The following is a 22,800-nucleotide window of genomic DNA, read 5'->3' as shown; positions in this document are numbered from 1 at the left end:
AGACCTCTGCCCAACACCCACATCCACTCCTTACCCAGGACCTTCACCATCTCTGATGTGCATACTGCTTTTCTCCCCATTGTACTTGCTGCCTCTGACTTCCACATTTCTATTCCCGCAACTATCGTCTCTTCCTCCTCACCACCAGCCACTCTTCCCCAACCCCATCTGTCAGACACAATCACCAATCCAATCGAGCTACAGTGCCGGCACTATGTAGTCAGCCAGGCCAATGTATCCGTATGTTTTGTGTACTCTTACTCACAAAGTGATTCATTTCAAAGTATTCTGTCTTCTTTATGTGCCTTTCAACAACTCAATTCCTCTATTATTCATTGGGTCCTTACCTTTACTCCTCAAATTATATACCTTTACCTTGGACTCTCTCTTACTATCCATATTGCAGGCCATAAGGTAACATATTTCATAAGCATCATAAATTGTACAGTTAAAGGCTGATTGAGGCCTAATATCCTGTAAAACCGGCAATATTTTTTAAAGTACAGCTAGTTCCCAATTATGCTGACATGTGTCATCCTGTTCGTGGATTATCTGAATATAATTTGCAGATTTAAAGATAAAAGTAAAAAATTAAGCCTGAAGTATTCTGCTACATTTAGAACAAAAACCTTTGTTTAGAATACGCTATTAAGCATGTGACTCACATTCACTTCCCCTTCCCTGTGTCGGACATGGCCAACATATTTTCTCCATCATCTCTCATTTCACATTCAGCTACATATGGAGGCACTGCCCTCTTAACACATATGCTGGCAATTTTCTGTACGTGCACTTGTCTCGCCCTTACCCTGGGAGCAAAAGGTTAATAATTTCTACTCAGGTTTCACACAAGTAACATGTGAGTAATGCAGTGCACTTTCAAAGTGACATTTACTTGTTATGTCTCTAATAAAATATACTGTTACAGTTGCATACTGCATTCCTGAACATTTACCTGTATTTGGGATTATCTGTGCTTTTCAGTTATCCGTGCAGTCTTGGATTGGCATTACCTTGGATAATCTGGAGCTTGCTGTATTGTGGACACAATATATTGAGCAGAATTTTCTTCTCTGGTCATCTAAATTATATAATGAAATAGCCATCGAACAGTCATTTGTACAATAAGTGTGTGTTCATTCAGATATGTAAGCTACTCATGACAGCACAGGCTGGTTGTTCATGACATTACATGGGAGTCAGTCACATTACCAATACTGCAGTAGTTCTTGTAAAAACACAGGACACTTGCAATAGAGTTTGTGACTGAGCGAGTTACGCATTATTAACTCGAGCCAAGCACCCTTTAAAAACACACTAGAAAATCTGGTTTATGTCATTTCTAGGATTTCATTTGATGAAAAGGCACTCAAGGTTGTGAAAGAAATACCTTAATATTACAAAACTGATTACAATGATTGCCGAGTTCGAAGGTACAGTAGAAAGACCGATAAGTGAGAGCATGATGGTGAGATTTGGATGGAACCCTTTCAACATTTATTTTTGTATTTTACTGAGCTAATTTGTTTTTGAGATTATTTACAATAATATGGACAGGAGCAGAGAACTCACCTTGCCCAATCATAATGTTTGCGAAAACAGAGAAGTCGGCAGCTGAGGATGCAGGTGTTGGTACATGGTGTGGAGGTGTATGTGGAGCTGAGCAGGTGTGTGGTGTTCGTGGGGTGGTTGTTTCTTCTCCATCCTCTGGCAAGCGGTTTGTGGAAGGAAACAGATGACGCTCTCCCAAAGAAGGCAATGGGCCAGGAGGATGACTGCGACCAGGGAGGTTGCGTGGTTTAATACCAGGCGATTTAAGATTCAAATCTGGCCATTTCCGAGACTGAAACAAATGAACACAAAAATAATCCCCTCTCTCTCTCTCTCTCTCTCTCTCTCTCTCTCTCTCTCTGACACACGCGCGCACACACACACACACACACACACACACACACACACACACACACACAGTACTGATAAGGCAGGTTGCAATTAGATTTTCTGTAAAGACTTAAAGATTATTTCCATTTATGGTGCAGAATTGATACCCTATAACACCACTTTTACATTCTCGGAATTTAAGTTTTCTCGCCCTTTCTGACATTTTTTACCAGTCCCATCAAATATCCTATGCCCACAATGTTAATTTGCACCTGATTTTGCATCAACATATTTATAATTTTCCCATGATTTATGCATTACGAAAATATGTTTGTGGACAGAAAATGATGCTGACATGATGTTGGCCATCCAGTAGTGTTTACAAATATGATGTCGTTAAGTTTCTTCACACCAGGGCACTCTACGCAGTGGATTTTAACCGGTAAGTGCATAAGAAGTGTTGGAGCAATTTGTGCCCTATCTCCTGCCGCTGCCAAGCTCTACTTGGCGTAGTGGCTGATGGGAGTAACTAGGTTCTTTCGAATAAGATATCATGACCAATCACAGCCATTTTCAAACTTTCTCTACTGTGCAAAAACAGTTTCGTGATTGTTGTGATCATCGTGAGACCTTTGTCGAATGACAGCTGCAGGCTTTCAAAAACATCGATTATGACATATGAAATTGAGTCAAACGTTCCTACTTCCCAGACAGTTATCAGTTCCAGTTACATCAGTGGTTTTTATTATATAATAAACCTTCATTATATAATAAGCAAGTCCCTGACAAGTCTTCTGATGCCTGTTATGTGCATTTATCATACATAAAGTACAAGTGGTATGCTATACATAACTTCTACAGCTTAAAACGTTATTTCCCACATTTTACGCCATTTTTTGGAAGTCCCTTGAAAAGCATAAAAGTGGAGTTTCACTGTAACTATATTCTCAAACTATGGGTAAATTGTAATACAAACAAGTAATACATGGAACAAATAGCCATCGTCCAAACACCGAAATCCACCAACAACAGTCAATTTTTCTTTCAACTCATTCCATTTTTTTTAAATTAAATACTGTTGAAATCAAGCACTGACAGGTGCATATTACTGAACTGTTAGCCAGGACCCAGTCCCACATACTGTTCCTGCATTGTTGCTCAGCTATGGAGTGATCCCACCCCCTCAAATTACCCACTTCTGGCCACAATCCCTCCTTCCACAATGACCTTTATCCGGTCAGATTACATACTTGCCAATCTAGTCCTGAAAAACCACAAAAATCACACCCAAACTGCCTTGCAACACCACTTCTCCAACCATAAAATTTTCCTGCTTTGCAATCCCAAATTCCTGCACTAAATTTCTCACACTGAAACTCTAACCCCCCAGGAACTACAGCAACATTCAGAACGCCATCTCAAAAAAATTCCCAATTCCACCTGTCACCTCCTACTGCGGCCTTTGATTATACAACTATCCACCACCTCTACAACAGACTACAAACCTCCCTCAAAAGACCTTCTCTCCTCCTACTAGTCCCTCCAATGGGAATATTTTCACCACAAATGCTAGCAATTACACCCAACCCAAACCAATACTGAAACCTGCCTGACTCAATTCACAACTCCATTCAACCATGATCCACCCCCACTGCCCCCAAATCACTCCCTCGAACCTTGCCTCACCATCACTCAAACTCTTAACATGGAAACCAACCGTACACCTGCAGGAAAAACTGAAACATACCAGCTGAAAACTGCTCCTGATCCAACAAAGGTTCCACTACTGTGGTTTTGAACTGCTGGGATTATATGCAGAAGGACTCCGCCAGCTGTCAGATTCATCCACCTGCAAACCCTGCCACAGTGACCCCATTCCAGAAATCCAGAAGTATCTGCAGTCCCTCCTCAAATCCTTAGGCCTAACTCAGAACTTACCCCCCCCCCCCACCCCCACTCTCCCTCCTCTCATCTCTACTACTCCCAGAACTCCTCTTGCACTGCCTTCTAAAGTCTATAATCCCAACCACTCAGGATGACTCATTTGGGCAAATTACTGTGTCCCCGAAGTAACAATTTCCGATCTCGTGGACCAACACCTTCAACCTATGACTCTTAACCTACCCTCCTATATAAAAATACATCAGTCATTTCCTCCATCAACTCTTCACAGTTCCTGTCCTTTACCGCAAGGTGCCCTGGTATCATTGTTGATGCCAACTGCCCCTCCCCTCCCCCACCTCTCCTCATCAAACCTACGAACCACATACGAACCACAAGCAATGCCTCCACTTTGACAGGTGTCTCACTCCATGTCAAGAAATCTCATCCACACAGCCAATCCACCCAAGGTCATCGCATCTGTAGTGACAAGCAGTCCCTCCAGATATAGCAAGTGTCTCACAGCAGTCTTCACAGACTGTAATTACCTTCCCAACATTCTAGAGAAACAGACCTCCTGCACCTCATATCTCCAGTCATCCACCACTGCCCACACACCCATTGTCCGGCCACAATGGAGCACACCTCTCGTGACTCAATACCACCCAGGACTGCAGTAACTGAATCATATTTGCCCCCAGGGTTTTGACTACCTCACATTGTGACCTGAAGTGCGGAATATCCTAATCACTATCCTTCCTACCACTCCCATAGAGATATTCTGTCACCCACCAAACCTGTGCAATATTCTTGTTCATCTCTGCTCCAACTGTGCCCCCAATCCCTTGCCTCATGGCTAATATCCCTGCAATAAACCTGAATACAAGACGTGTCCCATACATCCTACCACAATCACCTATTCCAATTCTGTCACAAGCATTTCCTACCCCATCTAAGGCAGGCCCTTCTGTGAAAGCAGCCATATGATATAAAAACTAAGCTGCAATCGCCGTGCTACATTCTACATGGGCCTGACAACTTACAAACAGTCTATCCACACGAATGGCCACCAACCGACTGGCCACAAGACAGCTGCTCCACCCAGTTACTGAGCACACTGTCTAACATTATGTGCTTCATTTCAATGACCACTTCACAATCTGTGCCATCTGGCTCCTTCCTAACAACACCAGCATTTTCAAATTGCACAGGTAGGAACTCTCCCAGTAATATATCATAAGTTCCCATAACACCCTGGCCTCAACGTTCGTTAGTGCCTGCCCTCCACCTACGTATCCCCTACCCTGCTCCAGCACTACACAACCTTCTATGCCAACAGTCTTTTTTTTCCCTTCTCTACTTTCTTAACCCCCCCCCCCCCCAAAAAAAAAAAACACCACACACACACACAACTTGACTGCACCTAGCAGCCCTAGCCCTAGCCCACCCCCACCATGCCCCTGCATGTTTCCACGTGCAGAACTACATCTTTCCCCACCCCTATCCTGCTATCCCTTCCCCTCCACCTCTGTACCCCCACCATCTATACCAGACTGGTGTTTCTGCAAGGTGCAGTTTTAGTCTGCAGTCTGGCCACAGTGGCCAGACTGGTCATGTGTGTGAGTTGTGCTTGTCGGAATGTGTGTGTGTGTCCTCTATTTTGGTAGGAGGCCTTTCAATTGAAGGGTTAAATGCATAACTGTCTTTTCAACATGCCTATCAGCAACTCAAGTCTCCTTTATATGGTGAGTAGCAATTCCATCCTCGACTTTCCACTGCTTGATCTAAACTGTCAATTTAATAAGTCATGGTTGTGAAATACTAACACAGATTATTTACAGAAGGGTGGAGTAACTGATATAGGCCATCTTGGGGCAGAGATGGTAAAGGGAATGGAAGATCAGCTGTTCAGAATGGGTATCTTCTTGAAAAGAGATAAGGTTAATTAGAAAAGCTAATGGGGTGTACTAGTATTTCAATGAATTTGTAATGCTTTCACATGCCACACAGGGATATTTCAAATAGAAATCCGCTGACTGTATTCTGGTTTCTCAGGTTTCTACTTGTGATATAGTGAAAGTTGCTTCATCAGGGGTTCCAAGATTCACTTGAGGTGGTTTACCATGAGCTGGCAAAGCAAATGCACCTGCTTACTGCAATAAATGCTGAAATTCCTCTAAGATTTTTGATTTCTATTTCACATATGTATTGTTAACAGAGACAAGTAGGGAAATGTTGAGAATAAACATCCTGTGTCCCTGAAGAAAGAAGTTTAGCTAAATCACATCAAGCCCAAATAATTTGGTTAGGAAATGAATTACTGGAAACGGTAGATGAGTTTTGCTATTTGTGTAGCAAGACAATGACACCGAAAGTGGAGAGATATAAAATGTAAACTGACAATAGCAAGGAAAGTGCCCTTGAAAAAGAACAATATTAAAATATCTGTCATAAATTTAAGTGTTAGGATGCATTTTTCTGAAAGCATTTGTTTGAAGTGCAGCCCTGAAAGGCAGTGAAACATGGATGATAAATAGAATAGTTGAGAAAAGAACACACACTTTTGAAATGTGGTGCTACAGAAGCATGTTGTAGATTACTTGAGTGGAGTGGGTAACTACCGAGGCCATACTGAACTGAACAGAAAAGAAATTTATGGCACATGTTGGCTAAAAGAAGGGATTGATTGATAGGACACATCTTGCAACATCAAGCAATAGTCAGTTTGGTAAGGAAGGGAAGGAAGGGAAGAGTTGGGGGTTAAAACTGTAGAAGACAACCAAGGCTCAAATACAATAAGCAAGTTCGAGTGGATGTCAGCTGTTGCTGCAATGCAGATAAAAATAGAATTGAACAGAACACAAATTTCGATAGCGGCATCAAACCAGACTATAGACTGATGACTATAACTGTTAATCGATTAATAATGATTGAAATGTTTGAAAGCTTGAACCAATATTCCATGTATTACTTCATTCCCATTACGCTTGCATCATTTCTATCTAAACAAACGAAATGTAAACTTCTATTCATCCTTCTGTGCTTCATTGTGCACAGTACAATGATCAACTATGAAGTCATATTTCAAAATTTGTCAGGTAGTATTTGTAGTGTTGCCTCTCGGCTGCCATTTTTGCCAGTGTGAAATTTTGAGCTTAACTGGTAGTTGACACCTTGCTTCAGCACACAGTTTACTATACATTCACCTTATTTGAGAAGTTTAACAAGTGATGTGTCACTGCTGTTAGTGCTTGATATGTACATACATTATACTTAACAATTTTTATATTGCTTCTGATCTTAATTACAACTTCTGAAGATGCAAGGGTCAAAGCATTTAATGTGAAATAAAATAATAAAAAATTCTTAAATTATTATGACAGAACGGTTCATAAAGTTCACAATGATTACAGATTCATTGAAAGGGTTTATTTTCCTTAATTAATCAGTGGTCCATATTGCCAGACATTCACAATAAGAATCAGTTAATAGTGGTCATGACCCAAATGGGTTATACATTAATGAGTGAGAGGCAGATACTGTCACTGTTCAGTTCATGCATTTTCCACAATTTATTTTTAGAGGCCCTGTGCAGTAACTGAACCCATTTGTGTGTGTTTTATATTGAAGTTTTATTGCCATTTCCTACAATTACCACGCTACATAAATTTATTTATTTATTTATTTTTTACTCACAAATCTAGGTGGCTGTCTGCAACCACGAGGCTCTATTTCCAATGACTTATTGTACAAGTAATTGCTGATATCTGCATCTTTCATATCTTCAAATGGTGCCAGTGTTTCCAAAAAATGCTGCAATAAAAAAGGACACTTAAAAAATAATTTTGAAGTTATGGCGTGTGGAGTTGTAGTTACAATGTATGCATATTCTATATTCTATTTTTTATAAAGATATGAAAAGGAAGATTTACATTAAATACAGTGAAACCAGAGACAGACTTAAAACACGAATAATACCGGGTGATCAAAAAGTCAGTATAAATTTTAAAACTTAATAAACCATGGAATAATGTATATAGAGGTGTAAAAATTGACACACATGCTTGGAATGACATGAGGTTTTATTAGAACCACCCAATATTGCTATATGCGTGAAAGATCTCTTGCGCGTGTCGTTTGGTAATGATCGTGTGCTCAGCCGCCACTTTCGTCATGCTTGGCCTCCCAGGTCCCCAGACCTCAGTCTGTGCGATTATTGGCTTTGGGGTTACCTGAGGTCGCAAGCGTATCGTGATTGATTGACATCTCTAGAGATGCTGAAAGACAAAATCCGACGCCAATGCCTCACCATAGCTCCCGACATGCTTTACAGTGCTGTTCACAACATTATTCCTCGACTACAGCTATTGTTGAGTAATGATGGTGGACATATTGAGCATTTCCTGTAAAGAACATAATCTTTGCTTTGTCTTACTCTGTTATGCTAATTATTGCTATTCTGATCAGATGAAGTGCCATCTGTCTGACATTTTTTGAACTTTTGTATTTTTTTGGTTCTAATAAAATCCCGTGTCATTCCAAGCATGTGTGTCAATTTGTACCTATCTATCTACATTATTCCGTGATTTATTCAGTTTCCAAATTTATACTGACTTTTTGATCACCCGGTACATTGAATCAAATTTTTTGGCAGCACAAATTTGAGTGCAAGAAAGTAGTGATCTACAACTTTAGAGCTCTACTAAGATATTGTATGTGTGATAGATATAAAAATAGAGATCGAGAAATGGGGCAGGGATAGGGGGTGGAGAGGGGTGGACGGGGGGGGGGGGGGGGGGGGGGGTGGACAGGGGGGAGCAAGAGTGGGGGGGAGAGCAAGAGTGGGGGGGAGCAAGAGTGGGGGGAGCAAGAGTGGGGGGTAGGAGCAAGAGTGGGGGGTAGGAGCAAGAGTGGGGGGTAGGAGCAAGAGTGGGGGGTAGGAGCAAGAGTGGGGGGTAGGAGCAAGAGTGGGGGGTAGGAGCAAGAGTGGGGGGTAGGAGCAAGAGTGGGGGGTAGGAGCAAGAGTGGGGGGGTAGGAGCAAGAGTGGGGGGTAGGAGCAAGAGTGGGGGGTAGGAGCAAGAGTGGGGGGTAGGAGCAAGAGTGGGGGGTAGGAGCAAGAGTGGGGGGTAGGAGCAAGAGTGGGGGGTAGGAGCAAGAGTGGGGGGTAGGAGCAAGAGTGGGGGGTAGGAGCAAGAGTGGGGGGTAGGAGCAAGAGTGGGGGGTAGGAGCAAGAGTGGGGGGTAGGAGCAAGAGTGGGGGGTAGGAGCAAGAGTGGGGGGTAGGAGCAAGAGTGGGGGGTAGGAGCAAGAGTGGGGGGTAGGAGCAAGAGTGGGGGGTAGGAGCAAGAGTGGGGGGGAGCAAGAGTGGGGGGGAGCAAGAGTGGGGGGGAGCAAGAGTGGGGGGGAGCAAGAGTGGGGGGGGAGCAAGAGTGGGGGGAGCAAGAGTGGGGGGGGGAGCAAGAGTGGGGGGGGAGCAAGAGTGGGGGGGAGCAAGAGTGGGGGGGAGCAAGAGTGGGGGGGAGCAAGAGTGGGGGGGAGCAAGAGTGGGGGGGGAGCAAGAGTGGGGGAGGGAGGGAGGGAGTGGAAGAGAGGGGGGGGGGGGTTAAGTAACACAAAAGGAAACTGGCAGTTTTATTCTCATGTCTGTTTACACCATTTTTTTCTAGCTTTCCTTCTCTAACTACATCAAAATACCAGATACTACCGATTTAATTGTTAGAAAACAGACTTATTTTCTCTGAGACAAAAATTTCCAGTTATCAAACTATGAAAAATCGAGGATGGGATGTAACAATATTATGAGAATGAAAGTTGCTACTCACCATATAGCTGAGATGCTGAGTCACAGATAGGCACAACAAAAGACTGTCACAAATAAGCTATTGGCCAGTAAGGCATTCGCCAAAATTAGATGACACGCGCACACACGATTGCAGTCTCAGGCAACTGAGGACATACCGCGAACTAGTGCTGCTGCGAGCAGTGTGGCCTCAGTTGCCTGAGACTGCAGCATCTCCACTATATGGTGAGTAGCAACTTTCCTTCTCATAATAACTGTCCAGTTTTGATAGATTTCATCTTTATCACATCAAAATTTCCTTTTTACCAAATACTTCAGTGAGAAAGGAACCTCTAATCAGATTATGTGATTAGAGTAGCTCCAAGTTTCTCCTGTGATGACATATTATTGTAAGATTAAGGGTAAAAAAAAGCAGCAATACTCTCATAATATATATACAAAAGAAACCTTTTTATTATACCACATACTAGTAGATAGGTACACACCCGAATCTTTGGTTCAGTCTTTAAACAATAAGGTTGGTTCTGGTACTGTTGTATTTCACCCGTTATTTCAGCTACTTTCCGTCGTTTGCTGAAGTTAATAAGTTCTGGAGAGTTTGGCAAGTAGTCAGGATTTCCCTCTTCAATATGAAGGATGTTAGTCAGGTACATACCTGCAGAAATGTTTTTTTTTTTTTTCATTTCTAGCAACAGTAAAAATTAATGAACTTAAATAGCTGTTTCATGAAGTGTGTTTTTTAAGTGTAAGAAAATATTCATATTACCAATTGAAAAAAACTAATAAGAATAAACAAATGCATTATATATGTTACAGTACTGACCTCATATATGAACTAAGTACACTAAGGTATTCACATTCACTCTAATAAGAAACCTTCTTTTACCTGTTTCTGCCATTTTTGGCAACATTTGGAGAATCCAATCTTGTCGGTTGGTATGAAACTACATTCAGGTATTTTTGGCTACACTGTCAACAGCATTAGTTTATTTATGCAAGCTTCATGAAGTACATCAAGCTCATCTCTCAGTATTATAACAATAGTTCTAGTTTCTCTTCACAACGAAAGATGACACCAACAGACATTGGCAATTCAGAAAATTAACCCAAATGTTTCTGATTGGAGGTTAATGTTTGCAGCGTAACATAATTTGCTAAATCTACAAATTTTAGTGGAGGTTAAAGTAATCCAAAGCATCAAGATGTGAGGTACGTCCCACTCTGATGATTAGTCTGGTAGCAAAGACGAGATGCATGATCCTTGTGCAATCAATGCAGATAAGAAATCAATTCAATTTCTACTGCTTGCAACAGTATGCAATGTGGTGTATTGCCCAAGAAAGTCCAAAAGATAATGATATTCTTTAAAAACAATAGTCGTAAGACGAGTTTCAAAAGTAGTGAAAATTAATGCTATAAGGTCGTTCAAAGATGCTTCCGTTCTTTGAAGAGAAGCGATACACTGATAAAGCAGTTGTGAAATACAGAGACGCCACCGTAAAACACATTGTTTGAATAGTAAACTGGTATTTGAAATTAAATAAATACTAAATCAACATCAAAATAATTCAGCATAAGGAAAACCACACCAGAATGTATTACATTAACATACTTCCATTACCGTTCATGTGCAACATAAGCTCTGCAGCAAGACACACAAGTGTCCACTGCAGTCAGACAATGTGTAACTCCCCTACAACAGCAGTAACTGAAAAGAAAGTGATCTCTGGTTCCTGCTCATCTTCCTGCATCTTAATAATTCAGAATAAATGCAAAAACTGAAGTAATTTGAAGAACACCAATGGTCAGTCAGCACAAGTGTCTTAGGGAGGCAAAATACCACTACCATCGCCGCTTCTGCCTCTACTACTACTACTACTACTACTAATAATAATAATAATAATAATAATAATAATAATAATAATAATAATTGAAATACAAAGGAAACCTGATATTTCGTGCCAAAAAGTCTTACGAATACTTCTACAGTCTGTAAAGATATTTACAGTATGACTGCTGACAGGCAGTGTTTGCATCCAGGTAACAGCTTCACCGTGATGTGGAATTTCAGCAAGTTATATGTATTGCTCACCTTCTTGCACCAAAAGGTGGCATGTGGGAAAATTTTTTATGGTTTAAATGATAATTAAACTGTTACCTGGCTCATAATTAGAAGACCCTGCCTTTGAAATTAGCTGAGGAAGCCTGCATTTGGATATGTCGAGCAGTACCTTTCATCTGCTCATTTTTGTTTTTTGTAGGTGTGAAGAGTTGGAGGTATATCACTACTGCCTTCAGTATTCTTGTCATTGGATTCACTCACATGACTATAAATTCTACTTACTTATTTAATCTTTGAGTATTTTCCATGCTATTAACGTTTGTGCAAATTTAACAATACACAATGTCACAGCACCTCAGTTTACCTATAAGAATCTAATGGTTTACAAGGCAAATGCCTAGCTCAAATCGATCAGTATAGCATCAACAGATGATTTTGCTTCAAAGACACTGCATATGGCTGAAACAACATTTTCAACAGCTTCTGGTGTACATAATTTTTCCCTGAAGCCATAACGAGTTTGTCAGTGTTTCATTACAGATAAAATGTTTGTAAATAGGTTGATACATACAATGTTATACTATTACCGAAAGTATAGGGGCAAAAGAAATCTGACAACAATTAGCAACACATGACTTGTTTCCTTTTTATGGATCTGAACCTCAATTAGTAAAAACAGAACCTTTATTGGACCACACTGCTGTCCAACTTTTAAGACCGCTTTTCTCAGGAACGAGTACAGGTATAAAGTTGAAATTTTGTCACATAATAAGTTCTACAGTCCCTTGGCGGCAAAAAGAAAAAAGCTTCTAAATCAATGCAATCAAAAGACATGACCATTTTTTGATGCTCACTAACACACTCATCAAAACCTATAGGAAGCTTCCCATTGACCTAGATTCATAAACTTTGGCAAGAAGCATGGTTTCACAGCACAAGTAAAAGAAAAAATACAAAGCTTGTAATTTGTAATTATATTACATAAGAAACATTCCACGTGGGAAAAATATATCTAAAAACAAAGATGATGTAACTTATCAAACGAAAGCGTTGGTATGTTGATAGACACACAAATAAACACAAACACACACACGAAATTCAAGCTTTCGCAACCAATGGTTGCTTCATCAGGAAAGAGGGAAGGATGTGGGTTTTAAGGGAGAGGATAAGGAGTCATTCCAATCCTGGGCACGGAAAGACTTAGCTTAGGGGGAAAAAAGGACAGGTGTACACTCTCACACATGTGCGCTATATATATATATATAGACACACACACACACACACACACACACACACACACACACACACACAAAGATGATGTAACTTACCGAACAAAAGCGTTGGTATGTTGATAGACACACAAACACACACACACACACACACACAAAATTCAAGCTTTCGCAACCCATGGTTGCTTCATCCTGATGAAGCAACCGTGGGTTGTGAAAGCTTGAATTTTGTGTGTGTGTTTGTGTGCCTATCAACATACCAACACTTTCGTTTGGTAAGTTACATCATCTTTCTTTTTAGATATATTTTTCCCAGGTGGAATGTTTCCCTCTATATATTTCTGTTACAGACTTACATTTTACTCATAATCTGTCAAAATTCTAAGCAATTACTGTAGGAATTTTGATCTGGTTCTCAGTAATAGGTAGTGTGATTCACAAGGAAGGATTTTGCATATAATTTACAATACAAATATTTCAATTTAACTGGCTGAGTTACAGTGAAGAGAATCCCCCGGCTGCTGTGAAAACAACGCTTTTGCCATCTAGTGCTGATAGGTGTAATGTCAACTGACTAATGCGCCACACCGGTGCTAGCATCGCAGATCCTTTACCAACTGCTTATTCTACAAACAAACATTCCCTGACTGTCTATGCTTATGACATGTACAGCATCTGTAAAGTTCGAAGCAAAGTAATACACGTAATTGATGCAAAATTGCAGTTCCATTGTTTGGAATCAGGTTCTGATAGCCCATGTCATATCCATTGAAGCATTCCATAGAACAATTCGACATAAGCATAACAACAATAGCCCTGTGGACGACTGTAGCGTTTTATACTCTGGAGACTTCTGTCAAATCTTACAAGTAACTACTACAGGGATAAGAGCAGATGAGGTCAACACAACTGCAATAACAAATGCAAAATTGCACAAAAAATTGAAATTCAAAATTAAAGCATTCTAAAAAATCTTACAAGTCCTGGAACTGGTATCTTGGCAGTATCAATACTGACAACAGGCAAAAATTGTCAATACTCTCAATTCCCGGGATGGATGAATTGACTATACACACGATTAAGTTAGTGTGGAATCCTCTGAGCGTGAGTCATACTCGCACTTCTCAATTTTTTTAAGGTAGAGGGACAACTACTATTATTTTTAAAGAGGCTGGAAAAGATAAAAATTCTATTTATTAGTATATAAAGTGGTTGCAGTATAAGATCTGCTATCTTCTTAATAACAAAATTTGACAGGCCACAGAAATCTGATTTTGAGTTGCTGAATTTTGCTGTAGCTACTGCAATGTCAGTGACAGCAATTTTTGTCCATTTGAATGTCGATGTTTCAGGTCTACTGGGCGATACAAATAACTTTGTCTTTTCTACATGTCATTCTATCTGCTCAGAGCTAAGATTTTTAGGAACAATGCCTCCACACAGTGTCCACATGTTCAAATCCAAGCTTAAAATATGACATGATCCATGCAATATTCAAATAAATCTCTTTCCAACAGACATCCACTGATCAGACATAATTTCTGTGTTGTCTGCAAAGAGAGAGGATGAGCTATCTGATTGGGTTTTACATGATTGTGCCTAGTGCTATTTGTTTTAACTTTTCCAATGTTTCTGTCACTTTTATATGGTTTTATATCACCAATGAATGCTAAAACGAGACTATGAGTGTATCATTAAGCATCTACATACAAGATTTCACACAAATGATGGCAATGGGTAGAAGGATTTGAATGACAATTGTCACCTCCTGCAAAAATTGATGGGGTAGCAATTTGAAATTTACCAAAGAATGTTAAACTGCAGTGAACATTACTTAATGTAAATACACAAAATTTGTTGCCTAAGATGAACAAACTGCGGAAATTTTTGAAATATTAATTATCTGTTTTGAAAAAAAGATAAGTGACTCCAGAGTACAATATGAAAAAAGATACCAGATAGAACTAAAATCCAATTGAGAAAGTTCTGAAGGACGTAGTATGAGCCAAGTAATTTTATTTAAGAAAATAATTTTAAAGGCGCTGTTATTTTTCATACGCTACAACTCATTTGCTTCTGTTCTTAGAGAGAGAGAGAGAGAGAGAGAGAGAGAGAGAGAGAGAGAGAGAGAGGGGGGGGGGGGGGGGCACTAAAGCCAGAACTAACTACATAACTATACTCACAACACTGGCATCATCAATAATTATCAGGATATATTTTATCATATGACCGTGGATCACCATGTTGACAGAATCTTATTTCAGGATAAAGAATGACCCGTCAACCTCATGCAGAACATAGAAAATAGAATAACTAAACAAATTTACAACCCTCTCCTATTTCAAGTTATCTAGAAAACTCACCAAAAAAAGGAACACACGGAGGATTAATCGAACGAAGTTTCTCTTGATATTTTCGAAAATGATCACTATTAAGCTCTCTTGCATCCTCAAGAGCTTTCTCCAAACGAGCTGATATGGCCTGCAAGGGAAATAATATTTCAGTAATGTTAGATTTATAAACCCAAGAGTAACCTCTTAAACAGAACTTCGGTATAATGAAAATGTGAAGTGCTGACAGGGAAATATAGCCAATAATGACATACTGTCTGTTGACTTTTGTTTCTGGTTTTTCGGTCAACAGTTTTTTAACGATTTTCCCAATAGTCCTGTAAGAGAAGGAAAATTAGGATAAAAATTCTGTGTATTCACACATCTTTGTAGAGTGGTAGGAGGTAGTGCCATGAACATAATATTAAAAATCCTGTGGAAGAGTGGGTGTGGTGTTTAAAGGTAACTTTCTATGTTTTTCTAGAACAACACAAAAACTGCAGCTTCTAGCACAATTTTTTTCCAATACAAAATTAACCTACATTAAATTTCATACAGAAATGGCCCTATTCATTTCTTCTATGGAACTAATAGTTTCTGTGTTGCAGGGTATGGAAAAACCACAAATTATTAACAACAGAAATATTATGAAAAGGTAGCAGCTACTCACCATATAGCAGAGATGCTGAGTCACAGATAGGCACGACAAAAAGACTGTCAGAAAGTGAGCTTTCGGCCAATGAGGCCTTCTTTGAATATAGACACCACACACACACACACACACACACACACACAACACACACACATAACCACAGTCTATGGCTGTTGAGTCTGGCTTCAACAGCCAGAGAATGTGGTCACATGGGTGGGGGTTGCGTTTGCGCGCGCGTGTGTGTGGGTGTGTGTTATACTGTTTATTTTCAACGAAGGCCTGTTGGGCTGAAAGCTCACTTTCTGGCAGTCTTTTTGTCATGCCTATCTGTGACTCAGCATCTCCACTATATGGTCAGTAGCAACTACATTCCATCCTGCATTTTCCATTGTTAGATTACTAACAATAGCATTTAAATTGTATAAAATTAATGTATATTAGTAAAAGAAGTGGTTCAAGCACAAATATTAAATGTGTGTACCACACCGAAGTGCAAGAGACCTGCTTTCAGAGGTGAATTATGTTCTGAAGGTGTAATGCATTGTAGAGGAGGATCAGTGTGAAGGTTAGAAGCGTGAGGGTAGACATGTTGCCACACTGTGCTCACTAACTTCCCTCCTTCATAGACCTGCACACTAAAGAGCAAGCAGGGGTTCCCTACTCTTATCAACCCCCATACATCAAAAGAAGCAACTGCAGGGTGTTGCACAAAGTTATACCAATCCTTCCGTACTGCACCTTACGGGTCACTGACAATGCAGTACACAGACACGCCCAGGGAGTGAAGAGCACTGTCTGGCAGGGTGTGCAGCAACCAGAGACTGCCAGAGGCAGCATCAGAAGGTGGGGTGTGGAGAAAAAAATGGGGAGTGGAAAAAGAGTGGAACAGGGAAGGGAAAAGGGCAGGTGGGTACACTGGCAGAGTGGCAAACAAAAGGAGTGAGGGAATGTCAAAAGGGTGGAGGGTGTGGGTTCAGTAGGTTACCGTAGGTTGAGGCAGGGATAATTTTGGGAGCAGAGAATGTGCTGTAAGGATAACTCCCACATGTGAAGTTCAGAAAAGCTGGTGGTGGAGGGGAGAATCCAGATGGCTCAGGTAGTGAAGCAGCCACTGAAATCAAGCATGTTTTGTTCAGCTGCATGCTGTGGCAGTGGGTGGTCTACATTGCTCTTGGCCACAGTTTGGGGAATTGGCCATTTATCCCAGTGGACAGCTAGTTGGTGGTTATCCCAATGGTTGCAGCACAACTAGTATGCAGCATGGCTGATTTCACAGGTGACCCGACCTCTGACGGGGTGGGATAAGCCCGCGACAGGACTGCAATAGGAAGTGCCAAGTGGGTAGATTGGGCAGTTGTTGGCAAGTGGTTGAGACTGGGAGAAGTATAGGTATGGACTAGGATGTTGTAGAGGTTGGGTGGAAGAGGGCATTTCAGGGCATGATGATAAACAAGTCTGTTTTTTTTTAATTGTGCCTGTCTGCTACTTACTGCCTCCTCCATGTGGTGAGTAGCTACCTATATGTGGTGAGTAGCTACCTACCTATATGTGGTGAGTAGCTACCTACCTATATGTGGTGAGTAGCTACCTACCTATATGTGGTGAGTAGCTACCTACCTATATGTGGTGAGTAACTACCTACCTATATGTGGTGAGTAACTACCTACCTATATGTGGTGAGTAGCTACCTACCTATATGTGGTGAGTAGCTACCTATCCCTTCCATACGGTTGTTGTTTCATATCTGTATTCCATATCGGTGAAAAATAAAACAGCCCACCAACCCAGACGTGTGTGCACACTTCACTATCAGTGATTCAAGAGGCAAGCAGCAGAAGTGTTGGAACAACTTTGTAAAACCAATTCCTGCTTCTTGTGACGTACGGTAGAGACTGTGGGGTCTTTCTTCAGGCTGCAGACCCACTAAGGAGGGACCACAATCCAGCAACTGCCTTTCTTCAAACCTCTACCCTCCACCCTCCATGCCCCCCCCCCCCCCCCTCCGCCCATCACATCCACAGAATACAACAATTTATCCCTTAGTATGGTTCTACTACACTTGGATGATATACAGCTTTAATATTTGTCCTTAACTTACTTTATTTAAGTATAAACATTAATTTTACACCATTAAGACACCAGTTTTAATAACCTCCAGTCCTTCCATCCACTGCAATATATAGGGGAGGGCAAAAAAATAAAAAGGGATCGGACCTTTTTGTGGGGAATTTAATGTAGTTTCATTTTGTATTGTGAAACATTTTCGCTAGAAGCTGTAGTTTTTTGAGTTACCCGAGGAAAAGATAAAAAGTTATTAACCCCCCTCTTCCCCCCACCCACCCAGTTACTCAGGAGTTTAGCAGGTTGTTCACGGCCCTCTCTCCTGCCTCTCTACAATAGTTTGCAATTACACAAATTTTTCCCCTAGTCAAGCTTTTATTGGTCTCCGTCACAGCACTATAATGTTGCCAGTACGAGTGGCTGCCACCGTCAAAGGCTTGCCGTTAGTGGACCACAGTCGAGCCCATAACCAGAAATTATTTGGAACCGCCATGCCTTTGTCTCCGGGACCTTTTCCTGCTCACTACAGCCATGGTTTTCTCTATGCTACCTTCAATAGTTGTTGGCCACTGTGTGGCAATCCAGGATCGATTTACATTGAGTTTTCTTATTTCTTGTTAAAAACTGTCATTTTTATGAATCTCAATGGCTCCCCTGAACAAACAGGCATGGTAGCTATTCTACACAGCATGATTCTGTATGTTGGTGAATTTTATTACTTGGCTGATCTCACACAGAGCACACTCCGCCACAGCTGATTTCTTCACCTGTTCCAACCTGCAATACCATTTAAGTTCAATGAACCTGGTACTGATGGATTGTCCTGTCATTTCGACACAGACTTTTCCACATGTGTTCCCGACGTTGCAAGTGGGCGACATTTGTCTTTTGCAAACAGAATTACTCTCATACTGCAAAAACAAATTAGGAAGATTGAAGAGTGTCTCAGATCAGAAAAGAAACCACTCACAATGCTGCGGGTGTTTGGCATACCACACGCAGAGTACATGTGGAAAAGTTTACATCATAATGTCTGAATGATCCATCAGTGTACAGAAACAGTATTGTAGTTTCGGGCAGGTAGAGAAATCAGCATTGGAGGAGTACGTGCCGTGAGACATATCATGTAAAAGTATTCCCTGATACATTGGTTCTCTCTGCAAAGACCTACCCCATCCGCTTGTTCAGGAAAGTGTTAATTTTAAATTCATAAACATGACAATACTTTTAACAAGAAAGAAGTAAGACTCAAGATAAACAGATCCTGGAATCTTGTGCTGTGGCTATAAATCACTGCAGATAACAGGAGAACCACAGTTAAAATGGCCAGGGAAATGCCTGGAGAAGTTTGTGTGACAGATATATATAATCTCCAGTCACAGGCTCAAGTCCACTCAGCTACTGGTAATGGAGGGCAAATGTTTGACAATGCCAGCCACTTGTGCTGACAAAACATAAGAAACATCACTAACAGCAATTCTGTACATAGCTTATAATGTTAAGTCACACTAACATACAGAATATAAAACAATACCATACCTGGAAAGTAAATTTAAGCCTGAAGACTGATGCAGAGCCCATTGCCGACACAACAGCCAATACACCATTAAAATTGTTCAGTTCCTGTAAAACTAACATAATCTCAATTATCCGAGATACTATTGCAACTCTTTCTTCAAAGTTTTCTGCTTCCACAATATTTTTTTCTAGCCATCGTGTGAACTGCAAACAAGCAAAAATATTACTAGTTACAATGTACAATTTTTGCATCTCTTCTATTTTATTGTAATTCAGTTTCTACACCTCCCTTTAATATTGCAAATATTCATCTTGAATTACAAAACTGAAAGAAGTTACTCATGCCAGCTGACACATTAGAGGGTAGGGTGTAGCAGACAGCACTACATGATTTAAGATGAAAGACAAGGAGGTGAAAGTGTACAATGCATTTCTTCTCAATTACAAATATATCACTTGAAACAAATGATGATGTCCTAAAACAAAAACACAAGAGTAAGTTACAACAACTGACAAAGTGCATATTGCTCAGTCAGTCAATGAGATACCAATTGACAAGATAAAAGAAATGAAAATTTTTGAATATTCTCTTCCACATGAAAGCCACTGTGCTGTCCATATATTGTACTACAGAAAATATATTACTGCAGATCTGCATCTGAGCTGTAAGTGGAAGCCAGGAAAATCCCTTAAATACCCAGTTTCTTTGCAAAATCATACATGGTTAATTTTTTTGTTTTGATTAATCCACTACATAAGACTATTGCAAGAAAGAAAGTTGTTACCATATAGCACAGATACTGGGTTGCAGATAGGCACAACAAAAACACTGTCACAAATAAAGCTTTAGGCCAGTAAAGAACACACACACACACACACACACACACACACACACACACACACACAAATGCAACTCACACACAACAGTGGTCTCAGACAACTGAGGCCACACTGTGAGCAACAGCACTAGTGCATGATGGGAGTGGCAACTGGGTGGGGTAAGGAGGAGGCTGTGGCAGGGAGGGGGGAGGGATAGTAAGGTAGGGGTGGTGGACAATAAAGTGCTGCAGGTTAGATGGAGGGCTGGCGAGAGGTGGAGAGGGGAAGGGAGCGGGACGCAGCAGAAAAGGAGAGAATTAAAGAGACTGAGTGCGGAGGTAGAATCAGGGCTGCATAGTGCTGGAATGAGAACAGGGAAGGGGCTGGGTGGGTGAGGACAAATACTGATGGAGGTTGAGGCCAGAAGGGTTGCGGCGGCATAGGATAATTGCAGAGAAACTTCCCACCTGCGTAATTTAGAAAGCTGGTGTTGCTGGGAAGGATTCATATGGCACAGGCTGTAAGCAATCATTGAAGTGAAGGAGTCATGTTTGGCAGAGTGTTCAACAACAGGGTTGTCCACTTGTTTCTTGGCCACAGTTTGTTGGTGGCCATTCATGTGGACAGACAGCTTGTTGGCTGTCATGCCCATATAGAATGCAGCACAGTGGTTGCAGCTTAGCTTGTAGATCACATGACTGGTTTCACAGGTCTTTGATGGGATAGGTTATGTTTGTGACCGGACTGGAGTAGGTGGTCGTGGGAGGATGTATGGGACAGTCTTGCATCTAGGTCTATTACAGGGGTATGAGCCATGAGGTAAGGGGTCAGGAGCAGAGTTGCGTACGGATGGACGAGTATAGTGCATAGATTCAGTGGACAGTGGAATACCACTGCGGGAGGAGTGGGAAGGGTGGAAAGGATAGTGGGCAGGACATTTCTCATTTCAGGGCATGACGAGAGGTAATTGTACCCCTGGGAGAGAATGTAATTAAGTTGCTCCAATCCAGGGTGGTACTGAGTTACGAGGGGAGTGCTCCTCTACGGCTGGACAGTGGGACTTCGGGAGGTGGAGGGAGACTGGAAAGATAAGGCACGGGAGATTTGTTTTTGTAGTCACAGCCACAACACCACATAATGTTGGCGAAAACTCTGCCTATGTTTTGAAAAATCAGAGAAAGTGCAGGTTCAAATGACCATAGGTCACGAAATCTGCATATTCACTTTGCCAACAACATATGAGAATGCACCACAATATCAAAACCATGAGAAGTTGTAAATTGTGTAGCAGAACAGCTACCAAAATAAATGTCCAATAGTATCATGTAAATTAGAAAATAAAAAACAACCCACTGAAGATAGCACAAAATGTGGTGAAACATATCCGAGGGTGAAACAAAATAGAAAAAAGGTGTCACACATAAGGTGAAATTCCTCTTCCCATATCATAGCAAGGACAGACATAACAAGAACTGCAACACCACAAGATGACTATCGAGGAAAGTGGCTTATTGGGTTGAGTAGGACTACGTGATGCAAATGGGGAAGAAGTTGTTGAGGATCTGGAGGAATGTGGATAGGTTCCAGGTAATATGTTGAAGGTATTGGTCTACCACCACATCCAGTGTTTTTATTTCTCTCATTTTCCAATCCCCCCCTCCCCACATCTCACCAGCCCTCCATCTAACATGCAGCACTTCCACTGTCCGCCACATCTATTCTACTATCCCATCCCCTCCCAACCCAGTCTCCTCCTCACCCTCACCCTATTGCCATTCTTATCGTGCACTGGTTCTGCTGTTCGCAGTGTGGCCTCAGTTGCCTGAGACCCAGTCGTGTGTGTGTGTGTGTGTGTGTGTGTATGTGTGTGTGAGAGAGAGAGAGAGAGAGAGAGAGAGAGAGAGAGAGAGAGAGAGAGAGAGAGAGAGAGCGCTATTTTTGACAAAGGCCTTAATGGCCAAAAGCTTTATTTGTGACAGTCTTTTTGTTGTACCTACATGCGAATCAGCATCTACAACATATGGTCAGTAGCAACTTTCCTTCACGTAACATTGTTACAATCCGTCCTCAATTTTCCATTGTTTAATCCACCAAGTGTTTTAAGTGTATGACAAAATCTCAGGAAGCTCTCTGCATATAATGCAGTTTAATGTTCCCGAGGAGGAGGAGGAATTGCTGGGAGATCTTTTCAGTTTCATATGAGAACTTAGCTTTCAGGGTGTTCATGAAGTGGATACAAAGGTAACACAGCCTCATTTCAAATGAAACATATCAGTAGTAGGTGGCAATTTGAGTGTTATGGATAATAAGTGGAGGTGTGTCTAATGGCTGAAAATCATTAACACAACTCCCTTTGCTATTTTACTTCATTATTTGTTTTGCCTGTAAAACTGTTTCACTAATAGCACATGCAAGTCAAAAGGGAAAAGGTGAGAATCTACAGCCCCACCAATAAACATGTCATTACAGATAATGTAGAAGCTGACTGTATGTAAATCAGCCTAATTCAAGGAACTATCTCAGTGTCCACTTTGAAAACAGGTATCACAGCGAAACTCTGAAAATTC

At 41.1% G+C, this 22,800-nt stretch overlaps 1 protein-coding gene across 1 annotated transcript in view; it reads right to left on the bottom strand.

Moving 5' to 3' along the window:
• The window catches only part of LOC126418544 (protein son of sevenless), a 192,592-nt gene that overhangs the window by 55,099 nt on the left and 114,693 nt on the right, over positions 1-22,800 (bottom strand). Inside the window, exons 18-22 of the mRNA XM_050085359.1 lie at positions 19,436-19,618; positions 15,217-15,334; positions 10,048-10,217; positions 7,459-7,575; positions 1,573-1,843 (exon numbers count right to left, since the gene is read on the bottom strand). Of these exons, the coding sequence (XP_049941316.1) occupies positions 1,573-1,843; positions 7,459-7,575; positions 10,048-10,217; positions 15,217-15,334; positions 19,436-19,618 (859 nt within the window). The remainder of the gene's footprint in view (positions 1-1,572; positions 1,844-7,458; positions 7,576-10,047; positions 10,218-15,216; positions 15,335-19,435; positions 19,619-22,800) is intronic.

The sequence above is a fragment of the Schistocerca serialis genome, chromosome 9 (genome assembly GCF_023864345.2).
Source record: "Schistocerca serialis cubense isolate TAMUIC-IGC-003099 chromosome 9, iqSchSeri2.2, whole genome shotgun sequence".
In the NCBI taxonomy this organism is placed as follows: Eukaryota; Metazoa; Arthropoda; class Insecta; order Orthoptera; family Acrididae; genus Schistocerca; species Schistocerca serialis.
This window is presented reverse-complemented; position numbering and strand designations above follow the sequence as displayed.